Below are 26,415 nucleotides of genomic sequence, written 5' to 3'. Positions count from 1 at the left end.
TCAGGTGTAAACTAGGTAAACATGTAGCACATGTGCACAAGGGCATTGTCATACTGGAACAGGTTTAGATCTGTCAGTTCCGAGAAAAATAATCAAATTGTGGTTTTCCAAATTTGTGGCAACAGAACCACATGTGGGTGTGATGGTCAGTTCTCCAACACCTTTAGCCATATAGTGTGTGTGTATAGTTACAGTGCATAATTGATCAAAATCGTCAAAAGCAATGATTTTAACTTGATGCAGACCTAACATAAATTTAGTATATGCATTGAAAAGAAATGCGCGTGCACAGTTTCGATAAAAAAACTTTTTAAACTTATTATTATTATTTTTTTTTTACAGAATTTGAGACGAAAGTGTTGGAAAGGGTGTTGTGTCGTGAGTCTCTGTGTCGAATCTGCGTCTCTGTATTCTGTAACCAGTGACGCATTTGGCGTTGCGTTGTTTCCCTCCATGCAAGTTCTTTAGCGACATGTTCTTCAAAAATGCTCCCTCGCAAAACTGAGATCTTCTGAAAACCATTCGCGACGAGAGGAACTCCCGAGTCACTGGACACACGTTCTGATTTTTTTGAGACAGAAAAACACCCGGTGAGTACTTTTAGACTAGAAATTTATATATATATATATATGTTCGGAATTTGAATTGCCCTGTCTCGCGCACTACCACGTTAGCCGTTATAGCTATGCTATTTTTCCCTAGCTAGCTAGCCGACTTATGAACGTTACTATACGACTGATTAAGAATAAAGCTTTCGATTGACTATGTATATATATGATTATTATATTTTAAACGTCTACCTATATATATAATATACATATGCGCACACGGTGAGCATCTTAAACGTTAAGGTTACGCCGTTTCTTGTTTTAAAAAAGTTGCTCGTGACACACAAGTTAACGATTAGCGAGCTAGCTTTAAGCTAACATGCCCGCAAAGCGTTCCTCACTGTTTTCTACAGCACGCACGTGAGCTAAAAGATAACATTAGTAATGAAATTATTTTAGAAAATTAAACTAATCCAGCTTTGAAATCTCCGCTGTGGTTGAGCTACGCCTTAGCCTAGCCGGATATACTAGGTTTTGGTTGGTAGCTGTGTGTACACGCTAGTTTCTACAGGATAAATCCGGTTTTTAAGGCAGACTTCACGGTACTCTCCAGATCTCTCTCTCTTTGTTTGTTTTTGTGTGTGTGTGTGTGTGTGTGTGTGACTAAAACTAATGGCATTCTGACTATTTACATAACTAGTAAACTAGATTTAAATACAACACAGGCCTTGACCCAGGACTAGGCCTGTCTCTGGCGCCCAGAAAACCAAAATATCACTTATCTCAATTTAAAGCACTATTAAAACAAACAAAAACTTATTTAAAGACATTATTTAAAAGACTTATTATTATTATTATTATTATAGTTTTCACCTCAGCTAACACCGTGCCTGCAGTCTTCCTGTAGTTTTATTTATTTATTTATTTTTTGTGCAATTGCAATTAACCACGTTCATTTAGTAACAACTCTGAGCTTTGACACAAAATATTAATCTGCAGGAGAAATAAAACCTGAAAAGCATCCTCCTAAATATATACACTGTGCTGGCAAAAGTTTTGGGACACCCCTCAAAAATCATTGAATTTTGGTGTTGGTCTCAGCCCCTTAGTTCCAGTGAAAGGAACTCTTATTGCTTCATTATACCAAGCTCCATAAAGACATGGATGAGCGTGTTTGGTGTGGAGGAACTGCACAGAGTCCTGACCTCAACCTGATAGAACAACTTTAGTGATGAATTAGAGCGGAGACTGTGAGCCAAACCTTCTCGTCCAACATCAGTGCCTGACCTCACAAATGCGCTTCTAGAGGAATGGTCAAAAATTCCCATAAACACACTCCTAAACCCTGTGGAAAGCCTTCCCAGAAGAGTTGAAGCTGTTCTAGCTGCAAAGGGCGGGACAACTCCTTATTAAATTCATGTACATGTAAAGGCAGATGTCCCGGTTTTGGCCTGGCTCACAGTCTCCGCTCTAATTCATCCCAAAGGTGTTCTATGGGGTTGAGGTCAGGACTCTGTGCAGTTCCTCCACACCAAACTCACTGATCAATGTCTTTATGGAGCTTGCTTTGTGCACTGGTGAGCAGTCATGTTGGAACAGGAAGGGATCATCCCCAAACTGTTCCCACAAAGTTGGGAGCATGAAATTATCCAAAATGTCTTAGTATGCTGAAACATTGAGTTCCTTTCACTGGAACCAAGGGGCCGAGCCCGACCCCTAAAAAACACCTGAATTAAATCATTTGGAGGGGTGTCCCAAAACTTTTGGTCATATAGCGTACTTGAATGCTATTGCCATTGCACATGTCACTGAAGGTAGTTCAGTCATTTTAGGGCCGTTTTCGTTTTTTATAGCATGTATTGTGCAGAAGTGGGAAATGTGGAATAGTTTCTTTTTGAATTAAACATGTAGTGATGACTAGTAATATTCACCACTTCGATTCTTTGATTTCATCCTGGAAATAATGCATTCTTTCTCCACCATTTATAAAGTATCTAAAAAAAAAAAACCCTCTAGAAATCTGTATTTTAAAAAAAAAATCCTTTTTCCTAAACCAAACAAGCTTTTTAGGTACAGTTGTTTAATTTCATTAAAACTAGTGGTATTAGTATTTAAAAAACAAACGAGTTTAGTTTGTCGGAGGAAATTTTTCAACTTTCTTTTCTCATTTTCTGTACTAAACACAAAAAACAGGTGAAGTGAGTGACCATAACTTGGGTCAATCCCAAGTATTTCTCCAGTTATGCGAAGAAAAAAAAAAATACTTTTTTTTTTTGACGATGCTTTTCTAAGCCATCAGAAAGAAGAATTTAACTAATTGCTGTTCTTTCTTAGCTATTTTTGAGAGACTTTTCTATCAAATCTCTTAATGTCACTTTCACGTTGTTGTAAGCTGAAAAAAGAGAAAGTCGCTGTAGAGAAAGGTGCCTTTAAGTCTTTCAATTTTTCCCTTCAGGGGTCTCCACAGCAAATCATCTCTCTCCACCTATCCCTATCTTCTGCATCCTCAACACTTGCACCCACTAGCTTCATATCCTCATTTATTCCATCCATACACCTCCTCTTTGGCCTTCCTCTTTGCCTCCTGCCTGGCAGCTCCATGTCCAACATTCTCCTACCAATATACTCACTCTCCCTCCTCTGAACATGACCAAACCATCTTAATATGGCCTCCCTAACTTTGTCCCCCAAACGTCCAACATGAGCTGTCCCTCTGATGTACGTGTTCCTAATCCTGTCCAGCCGTGTCACTCCCAAAGAGAACCTCGACATCTTCAGCTCTGCTACCTCCAGCTCTGACTCTTATCTCTTCTCACCACTGGTCTCACCACTGTCTTGTACACCTTCCCCTTGATTCTCACTGATATATTTCTATCACAAAACGTGCCTTCAAGGTAAACTTAATATATGTAATATATCGCACAAAAACAGAACTTTTTGTTCCAAGTTATACTTAAAGAATTTTTATAGGTAGTTCAATAATTATCAGAAGGTATCTGTGTATTTTGAATGAGCTGTCTTTGTCCTGTATAGTGAACATAACTGTTGATATACTGTTTTATCCAGTTATCATTAATAACAGCATTACAGATGTGCCAGATGTGGCTGTCCGAAGCAGATACTCATTACTCATACCCATGCTTGAAGTAAATATCTCTAGTCATTTGATCTATCATGTATCATCTAACATATGTAACCTTTTAGTGGTAAATAATTTTCTGAGCATTACGATCGCAACAGAATTTTGGTCACGGTTCCCGAACAGTAGGTTCGAGTGCTTTTAAATATTTCTCACAAATTAACTTCAGCTCATTTTTCCATGCATGTAAAGTTGTACACTGATCGCGTGGTTGGTTTTATGATCATTTTGTAATCGATTGTGTATTTGTGTCTGTGGCAGACTTATGCAGTGTCTATAGCAGCACAAGATGTTCAACAAGTCGTTCGGTACTCCCTTCGGGGGAGGGACAGGAGGATTTGGGACTTCATCTACGTTTGGACAACAGAGTAAGTATTGAGGATGTCATCTGTGACTAATGTTTTTTTTTTTCTCTGGTGCAAGGTTTAGAAGAGGGATTTTTTTTTGTGTCAGTGATTTTATTTCCAACTTCTGAGCAGTTTTTAAATGTCATGTTTATCAAGGGAGTAAAATTGCCTGATTTCCTGTGTTGGTCAACACTGAGCTGAAGTGATCTCTTTTGTTTTTCAGACACAGGGTTTGGAGCAACAGGTGGTTTTGGTGCTTCTGCATTTGGAACCACAAACAACACTGGTGGTCTCTTTGGGGCGACACAGAATAAACCTGGTATGCTTATTGCTGATACTGGATTCAACTCAGTATCAAACTGGTGGTGAATGAATCCAGTGAATGAGTCTGGAGTTTCAGGATCTGAAAGAGATATGATGTAATAAACAGAGATGATCTTTTGCTCTACCTAGGTGGGCTTTTTGGCTCCAGCACGTTCAGTCAGCCCGTCACTTCGTCCACAAGCAGCGGATTTGGCTTTGGTGCAACAAGTGGCGGTACCTCAAACAGCCTCTTTGGAAGTACTAATACAGGAGGTGGAGGTCTTTTCTCCCAGCAAGGCAATGCATTCAGTGCCAATAAACCCGCCTCTTTTGGTAGTAAGTTCAGTTAAATTAATTCGGTAAGGATTTACACAGATATGTAGGTATTTGGTATTTTTCACATCGTCAAATCTGCTTCGCAGCATTCGGGACTAGTACCAGCAGTGGAGGGTTGTTTGGGACAACTAACACCACCTCCAATCCGTTCGGAGGAACCTCATCTCTGTTTGGATCCTCGGGCTTTACTGCTACCCAACCTGGCACAACTATTAAATTTAATGTAGGTTTAATCTTGTTTGTTCTTCTCTATGACTACTTTTTTCAACTTGATAAACATTGCCGTTTTTTAATTTTTATCCGTCTCTGAATTTCTTCCAGCCACCAACAGGAAGTGACACAATGGTGAAGAGCGGTGTGACGACTAGCATCAACACCAAGCATCAGTGTATCACGGCCATGAAGGAGTATGAAAACAAATCTCTAGAGGTCAGGAGCAGTGGGTTTATTTCATTCAGTGTTTCTAGTTTTTAATCGGTTCAATTTAATAATGGCATCTCTGTTTTTCAGGAGTTAAGGTTGGAGGATTATCAGGCTGGGAGGAAGGGACCCTCCAACACAGGTGGCCTCTTTGGGGCTACAGCCACTGCAACTCCAAGCACTGCTACCGGCCTGTTTGGCTCTTCGGGTACCGGCTTCAGCTTCAACCAGACCAAGCCATCCTTCAGCGCTGGTATGTAAAAAAAAAAAAAAAATAATAATAAAAAAGGAGGAATAAGTTATAACTAATTTTGGTAGACATTTTTAATGGTTATTCAGTATATGATGTACAAGTCACAGACATGGGCGTATCCTCATGATGTATGCATATGAGCTGTACTTTTGTTAAGGAGCTCAGTGATTTTACTACACTGTATGTAACAGTTTCTTTGAAGTTCTTTTAAACACTTCATAAGTGTTTTGATTTTGGTTTCATCATGATATATCAAGCAACGGTATGCATGTATTTGTGCTGAATTCTATACACTTGTATGTATTGCTGTGGCTCAAAATGAATAACTAACATGACTAATTGTTCCGTAGGTACAAGCAACTTTGGGGCGACACCAGGTGGTTTATTTGGCCAGCCAACGCAGACTAATAGTCTCTTCAAGCCCTTTGGTCAACCCACCACCACCCAAAACACAGGCTTCTCATTCGGTGGCACCAATACCATGGGCCTGGCCAATACCAGCAGCATGGTTAGTACACAAAGGGTTGCAGGTTCATAGATGATAGTGCTGATGTTAATGTTTGGAATTGTCTAATAATCTGTGGACTGTTCTCTAATTCTCTGTGAATAGGGTTTGTTTGGGAACACTGCTGCCTCACAGGCCGGAGGTCTGTTTGGAAACACAGCCAACACCAGCACAGCAACTGGCTTCGGCACAGGCACTGGACTCTTTGGGCAGCCCAACGCCGGCTTTGGGAATGTGGGTACACAGGTGACTGGTGAAAAACTTTTTAGCAATTTTTTTTTTGGTAAATATGTTACTTGAATGTTGTCATTAATGTTTTTTTGTTCTTTGCAGAATCTGTTCGGTAACAAGCCTGCTGGTTTTGGCACCACCACCACAAGCGCTCCTTCCTTTGGCACAGGCACTGGCCTGTTCGGCAACAAACCCACACTCACTTTGGGCACAAACACAAACACCTTTGGTGAGTGTGAGAATTTATTTGTAATCTAATAATTTGTAATAAAGCAGTTTGATTTCTAACAGCTGGAGGCACTCTTTTAGGGTTTGGAGCCAGTCCTGCTGGAGGTAGCCTGTTTGGAAACAAACCTGCTACTGGTGCACTAGGAGCAGGACTCGGAACAGGTTTTGGAACAGGTATAAGCTACATCATTTTGTGCATAACAGTTTAGACTCTTGGGGAAATGTATCATCTTTGTATTGAAAGGAGCATCTCATCCCATCCTTTCAGGTGTAGGTACAGGGCAGACGTCTCTGTTTGGAAATAACCAGAACAAGATCGGCTCCACTCTGGGGACAGTGGGAACGTTTGGGGGTACTAGCTTCAACACAGGAGCCAGCGCTCTGAACTTTGGAGCGCCGCAGCAACCCGTCGGTGAGTATTACTCTTTCAAGTACCAAGATATAAAAACATTTGCTTGGTAGTGACTAGGTTAGTGTAATACGTTGTGATAACATAATGATTGAGCATTTTATATTACAAGCTTGCTAAACCGTGATGTTTGCTCTTTCAGCTCTGACGGATCCCAACGCCGCAGCCCAGCAAGCAGTGCTACAGCAGCAACTGAATGCACTTAACTATTCACCTTTTGGAGACTCTCCCCTTTTTAGAAACCCGCTTTCTGATCCCAAGAAGAAAGAGGAGGTAGGTGGCCATGCGGAAGGCTCTTACATGATTTTTTTTTTTTTTTCCCCCATTGTTAGTTGTTGAAGCAGAGAATGTCATAAAATTGGATGTCTTAAAGAAACTAGTTTGAAGAGGAGCTTTAAAGCCTGATCTGTGAGATGCTGGCAAATTTGTGAGGAGATTTTAATGGGTTTTTTTTTTTTTTTTTTTTGCTTTAATTAGCGCCTGAAGCCTACAAATCCAGCTGCCCAGAAAGCCCTGACGACCCCCACACACTACAAACTCACCCCTCGTCCTGCCACACGTGTGCGCCCTAAGGCCCTTACCTCTTCAGGTTCTGGGAAATCGCAGCTTTTCGATGGGCTAGACGATGATGAACCGTCTGTCGCCAACGGAGCTTTTATGCCCAGGTAAGGGACATTTATACAAAGAGAATTTGCATTATTGTCTAAAATGGCTTGAAGTTTTGTTAAAGTGTTTACACTTGTTCTGTTTTAGGAGGAGCATAAAGAAACTTGTGTTAAAAAACTTGAATGGAAGCAGTCTGTACAGCAGCCCACTGAACAGGGAGGCTGATGACTTGAACTCGCCGTCAGAATACCCGCAGAACGGCCTTAGGTCAGATTTTATATTGTTATCTTATAACTACGTGATTTTTATTTGGCCCTTTATAGATCGTTACCATACTGTATGCATATTTGAGAACTTAAAACGTTATTACCCCAAAAATTCTCATTAACATTTCAAATCTGTCTCCAGTCTGAGAGCAGATGCAGAGGAAACCCAAGATATAGAAGGAGGAGCAGAGGATGATCTGCAAGTCTCCAAGTTCTACACCAACCCCATCGCTAAGCCCATCCCACACACCCAGCCCAGTCCATCACTGCAAGACACCATCTGCGAGCTGAACATGAGGAGAGCCGTCAGTGTCCGTAACGGCCTGGACCTCAGCAGCGAGGAAATCTCTTTGGGAGATGAGAGTGTTCAGGAAGAGAGAGATGAAGAGCTGGAGGCACAGAAACCCCCTCACCCAGCTGGTAGGTGGTGATCCTAGTCTTCCAAGCCTTTTAAATCTTTGATGTTAATCTAAAGAACAATCATGGATCCACGGTTGACTTTCCCTCCATTTCGTGTCTGCAGGTATCGTTCTCACACGGGTGGGCTACTACACCATCCCGTCCATGGAGGAGCTGGGGAAGATGCTGAATGAGAATGGGGAGTGTATTGTCGAGAACTTCACAGTCGGAAGGAAAGGTACACTAGGGATCACAATTCCTAAAAGAGTTATTTTACAATACAGATAAATATTAACATTGAACTTGTGTTCCAGGATATGGGTCAGTTTTCTTCCCTGGTGAAGTGCATTTGACCAACCTGAATCTTGATGAAATCGTGCACTTTAGACGAAAGGAAGTAATCGTCTACCCTGATGACAAAGATAAGCCTAATGAAGGAGAGGGCCTCAACAGGTTAGCATATTTCTGATACTTTCCCGCATTTCAGTGGCTATTTTGTTGTTACTTGCTCTGTGTTCTTAAATAATAAAATCCAAATTAAATGTCATCTACAGACGAGCAGAAGTGACTCTGGATGGCGTTTGGCCCAACGACAAAACCACCCGCACTCAGATCAAAAGTCCTCAGCGTTTGACCGAGATGAACTACGAGGAACGTCTGGAGAACGCCTCGCGCAAGCAAGGGGCTCGTTTCCTGGAGTACAGGCCTGAAACTGGCTCCTGGGTATTTGAGGTTCGGGCCCCTTTTTTCTTTTTGGTTATTTCTTGATGCACGTTAGGAATTTTGCGTCTTTTGACGTTTCCTGACCTGCTTTAGGAATAAATTGTCACACTTTTGTCACCGTGTATCAAATAAAGTTTTAATCCTGTTTCGTCTCTTCTCCAGGTTGCACATTTTTCTAAGTACGGCCTGCAGGACTCCGACGAGGAGGAAGAAGTCCCCCCGGCTAAAACTGACACGAAGAAGTTGAAAACGGCGATCCCGGCAGGACTGCAACAAATTCCACTGTCCCAGCAGCATCAGCAGATGGCGCCACAAGCTCAGGTAGACTGAGGAACACGCCGCGACAGACACACTGAGTTCATCTGTACCTCTGCCTCCTGTGCTGCTGATGCCGATAACTAAATCCAGGAGTGGACATCTGTCCACAACAATTGATAACATTTTATAATTAGAATTTATCACCATAACACATCTATAAAACTTTTTAGTGGCTTGGCCTGTTTTCTTTGCAGAGTGTAATTGGTTTGCGGTTATACATATATAGAATATATTTTCAAGCTTAGTCATGGCGTTGAGAATTTATCCAACATCTGAAGACGTTTAATAATGTCTAAGATTTTTTTTAGTGGCTGTTTGGGGTGGAGTGTGAGTGAACATTAGCTGATGAATGTATTTCAAAGGAGTTTTGTGTGTTTAAGTTGTATAAGTGTAATATTTAGAAGTGCTACTGTGAAATTGTTTGAATGATTGCAAATGACTCATTTAACCACCCTCCAAATTCAGTGGCTTAGAATTGAAATGGAGGGCCGTGATTGTGCATGTCTCATTTTGTTTGTATGCTAACAAATAAAAACACAATATTATTTGTCAATACAATAGCATAAAGTGTCTCTTTTTATTTTGGTGTTAGCAGTAACATTTCAAATGTATAGTTATTAATGTCTGCCTATATTTAAGCCGTCTCACAGTCTGTCTTTGCACATACGTGTAGAGTACGGCTGTACTGGAGCTTCTGAGCCGTGTGCCGGAGCTGGACAGTGACATGGCGGATATTACCCAGGAGCCTCCAGCAGATGGAGTGTTGTTTGAGGAGGATGACAGTGTGCTGGAGGATGACACGAGGATGGCCCTAAGACCGGCCACCCCTTCTGAGCCAGAGCCCATCTCTGCTTCCAGTCAGATTGCCTCCTCGTTAGGAATCAACCCCCACACTCTTCAGGTTTTATCGGCGTTCACATGATACACTGTTCACATTGTTCACACATTCTTGAACATGTTTGCTTAATTTTCGATCAGCAAGTCCGTTCACAGAGTTAAACCCAGAATGCTATTGCTTTTGTATGTTGAAGTCCTGACCTGACAGTGGGGTTGTATATTTAATATACCTTCCCTTCTATTCCTGTAAATTGCACAGATTATGAAGGCATCCCTATTTGTGGGTGATGATGACTGCGACCTCTTTCATGAGCAGCTCCCTTCAAAACTCTTGGAGGAGGTGTCGTCTCCCCGGCTTTTACTGGCTAAAGCCCAATCCAGGCTATCAGGTTAGCGGGTTTTTACACACACAAACATCACTACTGACACAGTTTATATAGATAGCAAACACTAGTGGCAGTTTTTCCTCACGCAAATCTTGGGAGTACATTGCACAGTAGTAGGTGTGAATAACAGCCCTGATAAGTGACATTAAGTATGACACATCCAAATAATTACCTTGGTCCAATCCTGTGGTGCAGGTTCTCCACACAGAAAGGTTCTTTCCCATTTAACTATGGAAGATAAATGTGTAACATTTATTAAAATAAAAGAAAATTTGTGGTTTCATCTTATCCTTGCTTTTACTTCTGGTGTTTGCATATGGCTAGTACATTTTGCTTGTTGTTAGCTGGCTAATCTGCCTATTCCGCTAGTGTAACACCTACCACATAACATGCCAGTCAAAAAAACAGTTTTCCCTCAGTTTAACTTTTGTTTAGTTTATTATTTTATGTATCTGCGGTTATATATTCCACATTGGGCAGTACTAGGTGCTGAAATCCTTAAACCTGTAATTAGGGCTGGACTGCTTTGGCCAGTTTTTTGTTACACAACTTTGCAGTCGAAGACACCCATCATTATTTATTTTTGTTATTATAGTGTAACTTGGTGTGTCGCTAAAATGAATTTTTCTTTTCTTCGGAAGTGGGCGGCCTTCTCCAGAGCAAATTCACCTCGGCTGGAGCGCTGTTGTCCCAGCTGCCAGAGGTTCCTTTCGGAGTGAGCCCTCAAAAGCTGAGTAAACCACCAGTCCCAGAAGCCCCATGGCCTTCGCTGGGTACCTCGATTATTTTGCCTCCTCCTGTCCCTGAGGTCACGCTGAGGACTGTGGGAGCACGCAGACTGGGTGGCCCCGTGCCAATGGCTACCTCGGTCACTCTGGGAAAAGGTCGTCTGCTGTTGGATGCAGCGCTATACATGGGCCGCTCTTTCAGGGTGGGATGGGGGCCTAACTGGACACTAGTGCATTGTGGGAAACCTCTCGTCACGTCTGAAGAGTCGAAGGATCAGACCAAAGACGTCCTGGGCTTCAGCTTCTTGCCCAGACCTACCAAGATCCGGCAGTGAGTTGAGCATGAATGAATTTTAATCAAGTTTACTAAACTGTTTAAAGTTTGGTTCATTTGATGTGTGTATATATATAATTTGCCATATTATTTATAAATGTTTATTAAAAGACAAATTTTCCCCTCTATAGAATGAATTCAGAATCAATTAAAGCTGCATTTCTGTATTTGATAAACAGGTAAACAGTCTGAATTTGTTTAATTGTCTCACAATGTTTGCTGCAGGATCACTCAAAGCCCCTTTAAAGTACACATAGAGCAAGTCGTGGGCATGGAGCCCAAGGAGACATCACAGAACCTGGCAGTGTACCACAAACCTCTTGAGATCGGGCTCAAGCACAGCACCATCAGCACTGATGATATCTGCCCTTTCATCCAGCCAGAGAAAGGCGTGAATGCTCTGCATGATTACGCCAAGTGGATTGTAGAGGTCTTGAAGCAGGCGGGAGCTGGAGACGGTAGGACTATCTCTCACAGCTCAGAGTACTAGCTCATTATGAGAGAAGCAGTGTTAACATGGTGTGATTTAATTTTTTTTAATGGATCAGATTGGGGGGAAAAAATGTCTAGCTCAGTCAGAATTGAGTAAACCTTCTGAGGGCAGTCTCTTCCTTTTGTTTTTATCAGTTGTACTCGGTCACTGGCAGCAAGTGTGGACTCTGTGTGAGGCTCTATGGGGACGTCTTGGAGAGCAGGACTTGGAGCCTGAGAGTGGAGGAGGCTATCGAGAGCAACATGCGAGAAGGCACAGTTTCTCACGCTGGCTATCTGAAAGTGCAGCCCAACGAATCGAGGAGGAAGTGTGCCAGAGTAAGACACAGAGCCACGTTGATGCCATCTTCAGCTACCTGACTGGCCACTGTATCAGTGAGGCTTGCAGACTGGCCCAGAAAAATGGTAAGGTTAAAAAAAGAAAAAACCCAAACATCCCTAGCATGTCATTGAAACTGTATTCCTACATCTTTTGTGTCTTGAGTTTAGTTTAACAATTTGTGTGTCTGTAGGAGACCATCGTCTGTCCCTGCTGCTGTCCCAGGCCGTGGGTTCTCAGCTCAGCAGAGATCTTTTGGCTCTGCAGTTAGCAGACTGGAACAGAATGCAGACAGACTCTTTCATCCAGGAGGACAGATTGCACATTTTTGCTCTACTTGCAGGCAAACCCGTAAGGCTATAAAGCGTGTGTGGGTGTCATGTTTTTGATTAGGATTGGATACACCGTTCTGAGTTTGTCGGATCTCTTGTCTCAGGTTTGGGAGACCACAGACTGCTGTTTAAATGTGTGCTCTAAGCTGGACTGGAAGCGCTGTTTGGCTGTGCATCTGTGGTACATGCTGCCTCCTACTGCCTCTGTAGCAGATGCTCTCACCAAATACGAAACTGCCTTTCAGGTACAAGTCATACATAATAGTTGTGTTCAAAGTAATCCATCCTTTTAAGAAGAAATCTAGTGTCAAATGTGTAGGGTTGAGAGAAATGAGGACAAATTTAGAATTTCTCTTTGTCTAAACTGCTGTTTGAAGTATACTAAAAACAATCTATAAAAAAATAATGTTTTATGGCTAAAAATACCGTCTAAACCAGGGGATTGATCACTGTGCATGATCTGTATGTTGGAAGTATGTTGAGTTGCTGATGGGCTGAATGTTATGAAACCAAATTCTTTCTTTTTATTAAAACAAATGCATGTTTTCAGGGTTTGGAAGATGGAAGAAGATATGCCTGTGCTCCTCTTCCTCCCTATATGGATGATGTAGACCTGGAAACATTTGAAGAAATGGAAGATGCAGAATCTAAAAAAACCCTCTATGACATCTGTTTCCATCTACTCAAACTTTACAGCGATAAGTAAGTAGATGTTATGCTTTTTTAAAAATTTTTTTAGAGATGTACAGACCTTTCTTCAGATCTATTCTGTAATTAATGAATTCTGTTATTTCTCCAACATTGATTTGTTTAGGCACTACAGCCTGCAGCAGCTTCTGGACCCCACTACAGTGACTGCAGAGCAGCTAGACTATAGGCTAAGTTGGCACCTTTGGAACGTGTTACAAGCCCTGAATTACACCCATCTGTCAGTGCCAAGACAAAATCTGCTACACACTAGCTATGCTGCTCAGCTCGAGAGCGCAGGCCTCTGGGAGATGGCTGTTTTTGTTCTGTTGCACATCCCTGACTCACAGTGAGTAACCTGGCTTTAATTTCGGCAAATTGTATCTGCTTAGTAATGAACCTGTTGCTGTTAATAGTAGGTCTCCTGAGGCCACAGGATATGAAGTGCTAAATAGTATAACCGAGGAGATAATGGTAGAGCTGTAGAGGCTTTGCACATCACATGGGTCTTTCTAGCATACTAAACTCAGTCCAACCCTCAATTCATTCACATTACAGAAACTTAAAAAGCTCAAATGAATCAGTCAACAAAATTGTTAAATCAGACTTGCATTAACTTGTTCATTCAAAATGACTGCATGTGTTTTGCTGAGCATTGTTGTCTGTAAACGGATGTGCAGGCTTCGAGAGCATGCCGTGCGGGAGATCCTGAACCAGCACTGCACCCTGGAGGAGACTGAGGAGTCTGCAGAGAAGGAACGCTTCCTCACCAACAAGCTGCTCATCCCCATGCAGTGGATTCATGAAGCCAAGGCCACTCGGGCACGCAGGGACGGAGACCGGCATCGTGAAGCTCTCCACCTCTATCGGGCCGGACACTGGAACCACTGCCACCGGCTCGTCATCCAGAACCTGGCTTCAGGTTTGTGCATAAATATGTGAAGCAGTAGTAGGGATAGCCTAGGATTTGAAAGGTTTTTTTTTTTCTCTTCTAGTGGCTAGCTCTGGAGGTCTTTACCTCTAATCAGAAATATCCTTATTCGTTGTTTCTGTACTCTTCAAGACTGCATCATTAACGATAATCACGAGTATCTGAAGGAGTTTCTGGAGGGCTTGGCAGTGCCTGAGCGCAGCGTGCAGATACAGGACTGGGACACATCAGGACGCGTCTATCTGGACTACATCCGTGTTATTCAGACTCTGAAAGCCATTCAGAAGGTACACCACAATTCTAAACAAAGGTTCATGAACTCAAACATTAACCTGGATTTTGGTGTTGGATTCTGTCATTTTGACAATTGTCTGTTTAAAAATCTGTTTAGATGGACAGCCCAGGATACGAGCTGGAGCGGCTACACACTGATGTGACCTCCTTGTGCAGCAGGATTGAACAACTTCCTTGTTTCAAAGCCAAAGACAGACTGGCCCAGTCAGGTTAGTGCTTTTGGTGTTTACATGTGTGTGTAAATCGGGAGGATGTGTGTGTATGTATAACACACAGATTTTCAGATTTCAAGTTTGTGTTGGACAGTTGCATGTTTTGTATATTTATGTGACCGCCTGCTTGTTTTGCTTCACGTACAGAAATGGCCAAACGTCTGGCTAACATCCTGCGTGTGGTGTTAAGCCTTCAGCACGGTGGAGAAGGCACACCGGATCCTCGTCACATCCCCCTGTGTCATCTTGCACCCCACATCGGACGCTTACCCATGCCGGAGGACTACGCTCTGGAAGAACTTCGCAGCCTCACCCAGTCTTACCTACGTGAATATGTCGCTAGTCACTGAGACTAGTGACAACTCCCAGAACTTCAGGGCTTTCTCGGCACTCTCAGTCTCTGAGCACTCTAGTTTCACCTCATAATGTCACTCAACACATAAACCTTCACTCATGAGTCATTTTTGTGTATGATTTGTACGCTTAGATACAAGTGTGTGCATTTTACTGAGTTATTCCTGATTTTTGAGGACTCTCCGTGCATGTTAGTGGTGGTGTTTTTCTTGCTCCTGACGGAATGCTTGTTAAACCTCGTTGGCTGGCGATCATTAGAGAGAGAATACACGTTGCAGTGTTTGACATCGCCAGATTTTCTGCAATATCATTTGCTATTCAACAACAGCTATCTTTAGTTTAGATTTTAAAGATTTTGGTTGATGCAACATTATCTGATCTGGCAGCAGATTTAGGAATTTTCTTTCCTTTTTCCTTTTTTTTTTTTTTTTTTTTTTGCTGTAGAGTAACTCATTGTGAGGATACAACTCGAGCATATCCGCAGTTTATCGGTGGTTGTGCTTGTGATTTTGAATAAAAGTGCTGGTCTTTTTAAGGTGGTGATCAATTTGAGATGGAATATAACTTCCATCACTTCATATATCCTCATATGGCACCAATCAACGATGACGGTAAACCTGTAAAATGGCCATGAATATCTATATTTTTGTAAAATTTTGTACATATGCCAAACAGCAGCAGAAACTGCGTTGTTAAACTTTTCAACAAACGTAATATAAATGAATGGATAGAGCTGCAAAGCGGGTGAATGTGAGGATGTATTTAACAAGTGTGAGCTGAAATCGTCCTGCTGCCGTTCGTTCCTCGGTAATGTTCAGTCGGCGCAAACGCTTGCGTCTGTTTTATAAGCGCGTCATTAAAATCGATCCTGCTACAACGCTGGTTTCCTCATCAGCTGTGTTTTTAATTCTCTTTGCTATAGTGTGAACTGTCTGACTGTGATGCTTTGTTTCTTATCCGCAGCTCTGTTCACGTAACGTGTGGATGTTTGTTCAACATTTTTGCGCTCAGCATGTTTGTGCAGATTACTTTTCTAAAAAAGAAAAAAAAAAAAGGCAAATAAAATAAAAATTAATTATATTTTCTGTTTAAATGGCTGCATTTATATTCTGAAGAAGCGAAGGCTTGAGAATGATCACAAGTCCTCAGACATATTTTGAATATTTCTAATAGGAAAGGACTAAAATGCTCAAAAAGCGAGAAAACAAACGTGCTCGTTGTCCGTATGGTTTATTTAAATCCTGGATGATGTAGTATAGTCCAGCCGTATCTAGGACAGTCCAGCTGTCTGACCCAGATCTTACAAATGTCTGTTGGTTCAATGATTGCCTTCATTTCTGTTTGGAAATCACATGCTAAAGGAAAGGTGCTGTATGAGATTCAGTGTTTCTAGACCAGGAAAATACAACTGGAACAAAAGTTTTCACAATGCAGCTAGTCTTATTATTTTATCACCTGGAAATTGGGTCTGTGCTCCAACCCAAAGCCGATCATGAGTTTAATCCATAAACTACCAGGCAGTTTATTATAGAGAGCTGCATTTTCTAAAAATAAAGCAGAGAGATGTTCTAAAGTTACATGTTGATTATTGCTCATTGTTATTAATATCATGCTTTCTCTCACTTTCTTTGTCTCTCACATTTGAATTTAGAGATTCTGTTCATAATCTATAAATGGAAACATGTACAAATAGCCACTATTAAACCTGCGTAACAATTTCTTCCCTCATTAAACAAAGAGGGGGAAATGAGTTGCATACAAATACACACACACGCACACACACTCCCTGACTTCACACACCGACACCCTGCAGTTCCTCAGTCACCGGCTTTTGTAGACAAAGGCATTAAAACTCAAACGAAAGATCCGTTTGAAATTCACCATAAAACACATTATGACAAATATCAGAGATGATGTTAAAGATAAAAAAAAAAATAATAATTTGATTAGATTAAATATAGATAAACAGTAAATATAAGAGTATGTAATAATGGTGAAAAATAATACTTTCCCTTAAACTTGTATCATGATAAAATATTGTCTCTTAGATATATATTTTACATCTATGTTTTTTTTCCTATGCATCAGGCTGGTTTCTCTGTGTAACACTGCATTTACATTTCAAACAAAGACCGCCTTGGTCGAAAGGCTGTATATGACAGGGTTGAGGCTTGCAGGGTAACAAAAATGAACATGCTGACCAGAATTTGAAGTTTCTGATCAATCGACAGTGCAAAACATCTGCATGATACAGAGATAATCCAAAGCATGACAGGAGTAAAAAAAATAAAAATAAATAAATAAATAGAAAGTTAAAGGATCTGATTGGGTAACAGACACAAGACAGTTTAAACAGAGAAGGATTGTCACAGTAGGGGTTTAAGATTGCTGGAATACAATGAGAAAGCATAATATTGAGGGACAAAAAAATTAAGACTTGGATTATAGCAGCTACCTACAATATTATTGAAAGCTTTATATATACTTAATAAGACACACACACACAAAAGCTTTTCATACTAAATATTTTTGCTAGAAAAAGGAAATGTTACGGATATTTAAAGATGGTATATCGAATGAAAATCTAAAAATCTGAATAAAAGTAATAGACAAGGTAATACTTAATGTCACTTTATCAAGGAACATAATGTTTTAGAACAATACATATATAAAATATGAGGATTTTAATAATAATAATAATAATAATAATTATTATTATTATTATTATTATTATTATTATTATTATTATTATTAATAATAATAATATATATCAGTCCATCACTGCATGCTGCTTGCATTCCTTTCATTTTTGTTTTTTAACACTGCATTTATATAGTACAGAGATGCACACATTTTATATTTCCTATGTTTACTAAATAACAATCATCCTGGAATCATTTTCCTCCTCTGGACAATCTGCTGGAGCCCCTGTCGTATTTCTTTGGTCTGAAGGCCGTATATGACAGGGTTGAGGCTTGTAGGAACAATATGAAATAAGATACTGGCCAGATTTCGGAGTTCCTCATAAGCTGCAAAGCGGTGCAAAATAATTACAGTGGAGCCACATCCCAGGAAAATGAGATACACAATCAGATGGGTGCTGCATGTTTTTATAGCCTTGCTCTTCAGTGTGCTGCTTCGATTTTTAAAACAAACGTATGCAATCTTTAGATAAGTAATGCTGATACATGATATTGACAGACTCCAAAGCATGACGGCAGAAAGCAAGCCAAAGACCTGATTTAGTAACAGATTCTCACATGACAGTTTAAACAGAGAAGGATTGTCACAGTAGGGATTTGAGATTACTGAAGTACATTGAGAGAGCCTAATAGACAGGGCCAATACAGCCCCTACTGGAATGGTAGCAATTAGCCACGCAATTACAGACAACTTTACAACCATTTTGTTAGTCATTATAGTGTGGTATCTTAACGGGTTACATATGGCCACGTACCTGTCGAAAGCCATGATTATTAATATAGTGTGTGCGCTTGTACTCAACGAATGAACCCCAAAGGCTTGAAGTGCACAAGCGACGTAGCTGATATACCTTTCAGATTCAACCAGAATGTCTTTGAGTAAACCAGGCAGTACAACAGTGGCACTGAGCGCATCACTCACAGGGAGGTTACAGAAAAGAAGGTACATTGGTTTGTGAAGAGCTTTCTCCATTGCTATCATCATGACAATGCCAAGATTAGATACCATAATGAACACATAGATCAAGAAAAGAAGAACGAACACCGGATAAGCCGAGTAACGTGTGACCCGCAATCCTTCGATCTTGAGAATTTCATATCTGTATGAACCGTTTTCCATCGTCGCCTACAAGCCTGTAGAAAACAAACAGCTTAATGACATTTTCATTCTTGATCAGTTTCTCAGTTTCACCTTTAGCAGTAAAGTTTACATCATTATTTTCTGTAAACAGCTGTAGAATTATCAGATGATGGGAGATGTCTGTTACATATATTTTCCTGCTTGACCCCACCTTTAAAAAAAGTAGGCTTCTGTTATTTGGCTTCCTCAGTAACTTGCTGTGCCACTGTCATGGCCTGTTCAACTTTTATAATCTGTAATGTTTCCTGTTTCCTGGCAACTCTCTGACATGCCAAAACAAACAGTCTGATAAATACACTAATAAAAAAGTGTCACGTGGGCGTTAAAAAGAAAGTCTAATATTACTGGAGGAGAGCTACCCAGGACAATTACACACAAGTCTGTTATTGCCCTAAACCCCAAGTCTGTTTCTGTATGTGTGTTTTGAAAATTGTGTCTTGTTTGTAGTGTTGAGTTATTAAGAGAGTCCTGTTGAGCCTCTTTTAAAGTCCAGGATTATTGTTATTATGATTATTAACAGCCAGTAGATCCAGAAACTAAATATCATAGTACATTTAAGTGTAGAATTATTGCACATCATCTACTACATACATACGCAGTAGCAATTTGTGACAAAGAAGGGCTGAACACACAGGAGGCTGGGTTACTGAAAACTGGCTCTTTTATTTAAGGTTCTTATGGTGGGGTGAGGTGAAAAAAGTCGAGGTTCAGAGGCGACGAGCTCTGGAAAGCAGAGGGAAGCATTCGTCAGTTTACTGTCAAATTAACTTGCTTACCTCAGGGTGTGTGCTGTATGCTTTGACACTCTCCCTGGCACGTATTTGTTTCTCGGTCAAGGGAAGTGGATACTTCGACTGTTTCCAATTTTTTCTCCTGTAGCTTCAAGCAGCTCCCGGCTGATGCTATAGTTTAGATACTGGGTCGGTCATCATCAGATGATACTCTGTCAGGCCCAGATGATGCTTGAATTTGTTAGCCATCAGCCCGGCCTTCTGGAGCTCTCTTAGGACCTCCCCAAGGTGGTACAGGTGGTCTGACCAGGTGGTGAAGTGAACTACTACTCCGTTAATGTAGGCAGCTGCATATTGCCAGTGGGGTCACAAAACGATGTCCACAAGTCTCTGAAATGTGGTTGGAGCCCCATGCAGGCCTAAAGGAAGTTCTTGGTATCATGCCGTGGCAGGTTCCTCACATGGGATGCTCCATGGGATCTGTGGGAGTAACAGCAAACACAGACACCAGCTCAGCCCATTTCGTTAGCAAATTGATGATATAAAGTTGGGTGTGTCTGTTGAGGTTGCCAGGTGAAGAAGAGCTTGAAGAAGGTAAAACCACTGGAGGTTTGAAGTGTCTCCCAGTCAGTAAGAGGACGTAGGGCAGGAGGAGGTCCCGGTTCCTTCCTTACTCTACCACCCACCGGAGCATCTGCTTCAGTGTCTGATTGAACCCCTCAACGAGTGTGTCTGTCTGGTGGTGGTAGACAATGTCCCCACCAACTTATTGGCTTGGGCCACAATCAGAGGTCAGGCCAGAATTATAGTGCTGCCAGAGTTGAGAAGGGTCTGGCTTGGTCTGCATGGGCTCATCCATGGTGGGTCCACAGGTAGGGTGTCTCTTGTGGTGCTTCCTCTTCCCATGGTGGTCCATGTCCAGGTGATGGAAGGTTTAAGCCCAGCATGGTCCAGGCTGGTTCTCTTGTCTGTCTTCCCTGCCAATTTCCAAAGTGGCCAAGGCACACTCGAGGGTCTCTGTCATCTCTCTGAGAGTGTTGGAGCATCCCAACAGCTTTTTGCTCCTCTGGTGGCAGAGCTCACAGGAACCGGTCCATCACATTTGTTCTTCTGCTTTCCACAACAGGGGTGCTAAAGTAGTGCTGTCCTTTCAACACCAGGGTGGTAGTCGTGCAAGCAGTGTGTTTAAGCTGCATGTGGCCACCAGTGTGTTCCATTGTCCATCGTCACAATCCACACTGCTCACAAAAATGAAGGAAACACTTAATAATCACACTATAACAGCATGTCAGTTACAATTCAGGGATATCAATCCATTTGGTTAGGAAGCACAAATGATTGTGAATCAGTGTATTCTTTTTTGGTGTCAATGAAAGTGACAATAGGAGCACTTGAGAGGACAATCACACCCATTTTTCAGGTGGTAGCCATAGACAATTGCTTTCAATTTATACTTCCTGTCTGATTTGTCTCTAGTTTTGTGTTTTGCTAGGGTCAAAACTTTGTCACTACCTGTAGCATGAGGCAGTACCTTTAACCCCATCAGGTTGCACAGGTAGTCCAATTCTTCCAGGATGGCACATCCACGTAAGCAATCACTAGGAGGTTTGGTGTGTCTCTTGAAGAGAGCAGGACAAGGCAGTAGAAAGGCAACAACCCAGCAACAGGACCGGTATCTGCTCTTTTGTGCTAGGAAGGACTCCATGAGTATGTCATGAGGGCCTGACATCATCTAATGCGACCTGTGCTCATAGCCCAGCCATGTGCTGCATGATTTGCATTTACCAGAGAACACCAGACTTGGCAGGTGCCCCATTCTCTTCACAGATGAGAGCATGTTCACACTGATCCTATGTGACAGGCATGAACGAGTCTGGAGATGTCGTGGGAAACATTATGCTGCTTGTAACATCATCCAGCATGACAAGTTTGGTGGTGGGTCAGTGATAGACTGGGGAGGAATATCTTTGGAAGGACGCACAGACCTCCACATGCTAGCCACTGGTACTCTTACTGCTGTTAGATACCGTGATGAAATGCTCAGAGCCATTGTCAGACCTTACATTGGTGCAGTGGGGCCAGGGTTTCTCCTGGTTCAGACAATGCCCAGCCTCATGTGGTGAGAGTGTGTAGGCAGTTTCTGCATAACAAAGGCATTGATGTTATTGACTGGCCCTCATATTCCCCAGATCTGAATCTAGTTGAAAACCTCTGGAATGGCACATATCAAAACATCTGAAGTAGCACTACAGATGGCCCAGGAGCTGATCCAGGTCTGGGAGGGGAATTTCCAGGACATCATCTGCCAGCACATCAGGAGCATGCCCAGAGATGCATGCAAGTTAGATCAGCCTGTTATATAAATATGTCACTTTGATTTTTGATGTGATTTGGAATCCACCCTTCAGTGAGTTGATTATTTCGGTTTCCACTGACTATTGCCACATTCACAATAAATTACACAATATACACTATATTGCCAAAAGTATTCGCTCACCTGCCTTGACTCGCATATGAACTTAAGTGACATCCCATTCCTAATCCATAGGGTTCAATATGACGTCGGTCCGCCCTTTGCAGCTATAACAGCTTCAACTCTTCTGGGAAGGCTGTCCACAAGGTTTAGGAGTGTGTTTATGGGAATTTTTGACCATTCTTCCAGAAGCGCATTTGTGAGGTCACACACTGATGTTGGACGAGAAGGCCTGGCTCTCAGTCTCCGCTCTAATTCATCCCAAAGGTGTTCTATCGGGTTGAGGTCAGGACTCTGTGCAGGCCAGTCAAGTTCATCCACACCAGACTCTGTCATCCATGTCTTTATAGACCTTGCTTTGGTCACTGGTGCACAGTCATGTTGGAAGAGGAAGGGGCCAGCTCCAAACTGTTCCCACAAAGTTGGGAGCATGGAATTGTCCAAAATGTCTTGGTATGCTGAAGCATTCAGTGTTCCTTTCACTGGAACTAAGGGGCCAAGCCCAGCTCCTGAAAAACAACCCCACACCATAATCCCCCCTCCACCAAACTTTACACTTGGCACAATGCAGTCAGACAAGTACCGTTCAACTGGCAACTGCCAAACCAAGACTGGTCCATCAGATTGCCAGATGGAGAAGCGCGATTCGTCACTCCAGAGAACGCGTCTCCACTGCTCTAGAGTCCAGTGGCGGCGTGCTTTACACCACTGCATCCGACGCTTTGCATTGCACTTGGTGATGTATGGCTTGGATGCAGCTGCTTGGCCATGGAAACCCATTCCATGAAGCTCTCTGCGCACTGTTCTTGAGCTAATCTGAAGGCCACATGAAGTTTGGAGGTCTGTAGCGATTGACTCTGCAGAAAGTTGGCGATCTCTTCGCACTATGCGCCTCAGCATCCGCTGACCCCGCTCCGTCAGTTTACGTGGCCTACCACTTCGTGGCTGAGTTGCTGTCGTTCCCAAACACTTCCACGTTCTTATAATACAGCTGACAGTTGACTGTGGAATATTTAGGAGCGAGGAAATTTCACGACTGGATTTGTTGCACAGGTGGCATCCTATCACAGTTCCACGCTGGAATTCACTGAGCTCCTGAGAGCGACCCATTCTTTCACAAATGTTTGTAAAAACAGTCTGCATGCCTAGGTGCTTGATTTTATACACCTGTGGCCATGGAAGTGATTGGAACACCTGATTCTGATTATTTGGATGGGTGAGCGAATACTTTTGGCAATATAGTGTATGTAAAGACTTTCAACCTGAGATGTTTTAACGTTTTTTAAAAATGTCACTATTAAGTGTATTTAGTGTTCCTAGTAAAGTGGTTAGTAAGTGTATACCTGTTACATGTATTGCCTGTTACATTTATTTATTTATTTGTTTGTTTATTTATTTTATTATTTATTTATTTATTTATTACTATTTGTTTGTTTCTTCTTCTTCTTCTTCTTCTTCTTCTTCTTCTTCTTCTTCTTATTATTATTATTATTATTATTATTATTATTATTATTTCCACTTCCATATGACACCAGACTTCACTTAGGTATCAACTGTTACAGTGCATCCTGATATTAAAAATTCATCTAACACTATATTTAAACAAATAAACACAATTCCAGATCAAATTCTTCTAATTGTTTCAGGTTTATTAAAACATTTGCTGTAAAAAAAAAAAGCAGCAGGATGTCCAAGTATTTTCTCTGCAAATATCTATAGTAACCTTGTACTATATTGATTAAACGGTCAGATTTATAGTGTGTATATTGTGTTAAATTTGCTGCATAGAATTATACATTTTAGAGATTGTTGGTAATCATTTACTAATCATTTACTTTCAAATGCATTTCAGTTACTAGGCATATTAATGATTTTTTTTTATATATAAATTTGGCTTTACATGATAGTCTTTTGTCTTCCGCAGGATTGGATCAGTAAAAAACTGATTTCAAAACTGATAAAAACACAGAGGTGTCCAGATGTTAGTAATGAAGGTACACAATAGACCACTTTTCATAAGAAGAAAAAAATGATACCTGAGAAAAAAAAAAACAAAAAGACTAAAGCTTTTCATAGTAAATATTGTCTTAATGCTGTTTACTGCTCTTTATAGTATTTTTTTTAAAGAAACCATTTAATTAGGTTTTTTCTGCTTTACACTGATTTCTTTAACTGTTGCACAGTAATATATTTTTTTGTAAGAAAACATCTTCACAGACAGTATATATATCTAGTGAAAATCTGAATAAAAATAGCAGACAAGTTAATACTTCATGCAGTGAGGTTGGTGGCTGGTGAGGCACTGACTCTTTCAGTCATATTTACAAATAAATTAATTCAGTAATATAGAATGGCCTAAATTTCACCATTCAGTTGGCTGCTTGCACATTGATATAATAATAATAAATAACATAGTTATATATATATCTCATGGTGACAATGTATAACAGTGTATAAATTTATCCTTGCTATATATTTTTCTAGTATAACATGGCATTATTGCTTCAGGCATTACTTACATTTTTCAAACACTGCATTCATATAAATATATAGAAATACATATATTCTGTACTTCCTATGTTTACTAAATAAGAAAATCATCTTGGAATCACTTTCTTCCTCTGGACAATCTGCTTGAGCCCCTGTCGTATTTCTTTGTTCTGAAGGCCGTATATGACAGGGTTGAGGCTTCTAGGAACAATATGAAATAAGATACTGGCCAGATATCGGAATTCCTCATAAGCTGCAAAGCGGTGCAAAATAATTACAGTGGAGCCACATCCCAGGAAAATGAGATACACAATCAGATGGGTGCTGCATGTTTTTATAGCCTTGCTCTTCAGTGTGCTGCTTCGATTTTTAAAACAAACGTATGCAATCTTTAGATAAGTAATGCTGATACATGATATTGACAGACTCCAAAGCATGACGGCTGAAAGCAAGCCATAGACCTGATTTAGTAACAGATTCTCACATGACAGTTTAAACAGAGAAGCATTGTCACAGTAGGGATTTGAGATTACTGAAGTACATTGAGAGAGCCTTATAGTCATGGCCAATGCGGCCCCAACTGGAATAGTAGCAATTAGCCACGCAATTACAGATAACATTACAACCATTTTGTTAGTCATTATAGTGTGGTATCTTAACGGGTTACATATGGCCACGTACCTGTCGAAAGCCATGATTATTAATATAGTGTGTGCGCTTGTGCCCAAAGAGTGAACCCCAAAGGCTTGAAGTGCACAAGCGACGTAGCTGATATACCTTTCAGATTCAACCAGAATGTCTTTGAGTAAACCAGGCAGTACAACAGTGGCACTGAGCGCATCACTCACATGGAGGTTACAGAAAAGAAGGTACATTGGTTTGTGAAGAGCTTTCTCCATTGCTATCATCATGACAATGCCAAGATTAGATACCATAATGAACACATAGATCAAGAAAAGAAGAACGAACACCGGATAAGCCGAGTAACGTGTGACCCGCAATCCTTCGATCTTGAGAATTTCATATCTGTATGAACCGTTTTCCATCGCCACCGACAAGCCTGTAGAAAACAAACAGCTTAATGACATTTTCATTCTTGAAGCAGTAAAGTTTAAATCATTATTTTCTGTAAACAGCTGTAGAATTATCAGATACATCTACTAGTTACATATATTTTCCTGCTTGACCCCACCTTTAAAGAAGTGGGCTTCTGTTATTTGGCTTCCTCAGCAACTTGTTGTGCCACTGTCATGGCCTGTTCAACTTTTATAATCTGTAATGTTTCCTGTTTCTTGGCAACTCTCTGACATGCCAAAACAAACAGTTTGATAAATACACTAATAACAAAATGTCACATGGGAGTTAAAAAGAAAGTCTAATATTACTGGAGGAGAGCTACCCAGGACAATTACACACAAGTCTGTTATCCTTTCTGTATGTGTGTTTTGAAAATTGTGTCTTGTTTGCAGTGTTGAGTTATTAAGAGAGTCCTGTTGAGCCTCTTTTAAAGTCCAGGACTATTGTTATTATGATTATTAACATCCATTAGATCCAGAAACTAAATATCATAGTACAATTAAGTGTAGAATTATTGCACATCATCTACTACATACATACACTGTAGCAACTTGTGACAAAGAAGGGCTAAACACAGGCCGGGGTAGTAAAAAAGTGCTAAGGGGGGGGGGCAGGTACAGAGGCGGCAATCTCTGGAAAGCAGAAGGAAACCTTTGTCAGTTTACTGTCAAATTAACTTGTTTACTTCAGGGTGTGTGCTGTATGCTATGACACTCTCCCTGGCATGTACCTGTTTCTCGGTTTTGGGAAGTGGATACTCTTTGACTGTTTCCACTTTTTCTCCTGCAGCTTCAAGCAGGTTCTGGCTGATGCTATACGTCAGGTACTGTGCTTCGGTCAGCCCCAGATCATACTGGAATTTGG

At 41.1% G+C, this 26,415-nt stretch overlaps 3 protein-coding genes across 5 annotated transcripts; 1 reads left to right on the top strand and 2 right to left on the bottom strand.

Annotated features, from left to right (window-relative positions):
* Positions 1 to 428: 428 nt before the first annotated feature.
* Positions 429 to 16,017, top strand: nup98 (nucleoporin 98 and 96 precursor). Of its 3 annotated transcripts, none has more exons than XM_058415344.1 (33): positions 429 to 590; positions 3,949 to 4,055; positions 4,258 to 4,353; positions 4,488 to 4,673; positions 4,760 to 4,896; positions 4,995 to 5,102; positions 5,184 to 5,346; positions 5,697 to 5,854; positions 5,957 to 6,085; positions 6,185 to 6,311; positions 6,392 to 6,484; positions 6,579 to 6,722; positions 6,862 to 6,992; positions 7,197 to 7,384; positions 7,473 to 7,592; positions 7,734 to 8,011; positions 8,115 to 8,228; positions 8,305 to 8,443; positions 8,545 to 8,722; positions 8,876 to 9,034; positions 9,705 to 9,932; positions 10,128 to 10,257; positions 10,896 to 11,313; positions 11,542 to 11,774; positions 11,944 to 12,213; positions 12,321 to 12,478; positions 12,564 to 12,704; positions 13,010 to 13,161; positions 13,274 to 13,495; positions 13,827 to 14,068; positions 14,210 to 14,364; positions 14,469 to 14,580; positions 14,731 to 16,017. In XM_058415344.1, exons 2-33 carry the CDS (start codon positions 3,977 to 3,979, stop codon positions 14,931 to 14,933), a joined length of 5,391 nt encoding a protein of 1,796 aa, XP_058271327.1. In that variant the 5' UTR covers positions 429 to 590; positions 3,949 to 3,976; the 3' UTR covers positions 14,934 to 16,017. The 3 variants fall into 3 exon arrangements, with proteins under 3 accessions (XP_058271327.1, XP_058271326.1, XP_058271328.1); XM_058415343.1 differs by having other exon boundaries at positions 5,957 to 6,097; XM_058415345.1 differs by lacking the exons at positions 14,469 to 14,580; positions 14,731 to 16,017 and having other exon boundaries at positions 5,957 to 6,097; positions 14,142 to 14,268.
* A 1,701-nt stretch (positions 16,018 to 17,718) lies between these two features.
* LOC131369321 (olfactory receptor 52N5-like) lies at positions 17,719 to 18,839 on the bottom strand. The gene has a single exon (XM_058415907.1). The coding sequence runs from the start codon at positions 18,757 to 18,759 to the stop codon at positions 17,821 to 17,823; it is 939 nt and encodes a 312-aa protein (XP_058271890.1). The 5' UTR covers positions 18,760 to 18,839; the 3' UTR covers positions 17,719 to 17,820.
* A 5,742-nt stretch (positions 18,840 to 24,581) lies between these two features.
* Positions 24,582 to 25,520, bottom strand: LOC131369324 (olfactory receptor 12D3-like). The gene has a single exon (XM_058415910.1). It carries the CDS (start codon positions 25,518 to 25,520, stop codon positions 24,582 to 24,584), a length of 939 nt encoding a protein of 312 aa, XP_058271893.1.
* Positions 25,521 to 26,415: the final 895 nt, after the last annotated feature.

This window comes from Hemibagrus wyckioides, linkage group LG18, assembly GCF_019097595.1.
Source record: "Hemibagrus wyckioides isolate EC202008001 linkage group LG18, SWU_Hwy_1.0, whole genome shotgun sequence".
Lineage (NCBI taxonomy): Eukaryota > Metazoa > Chordata > Actinopteri > Siluriformes > Bagridae > Hemibagrus > Hemibagrus wyckioides.
The sequence above is the reverse complement of the archived record's forward strand: the minus strand, read 5'-3'. Positions and strand labels throughout refer to the sequence as shown.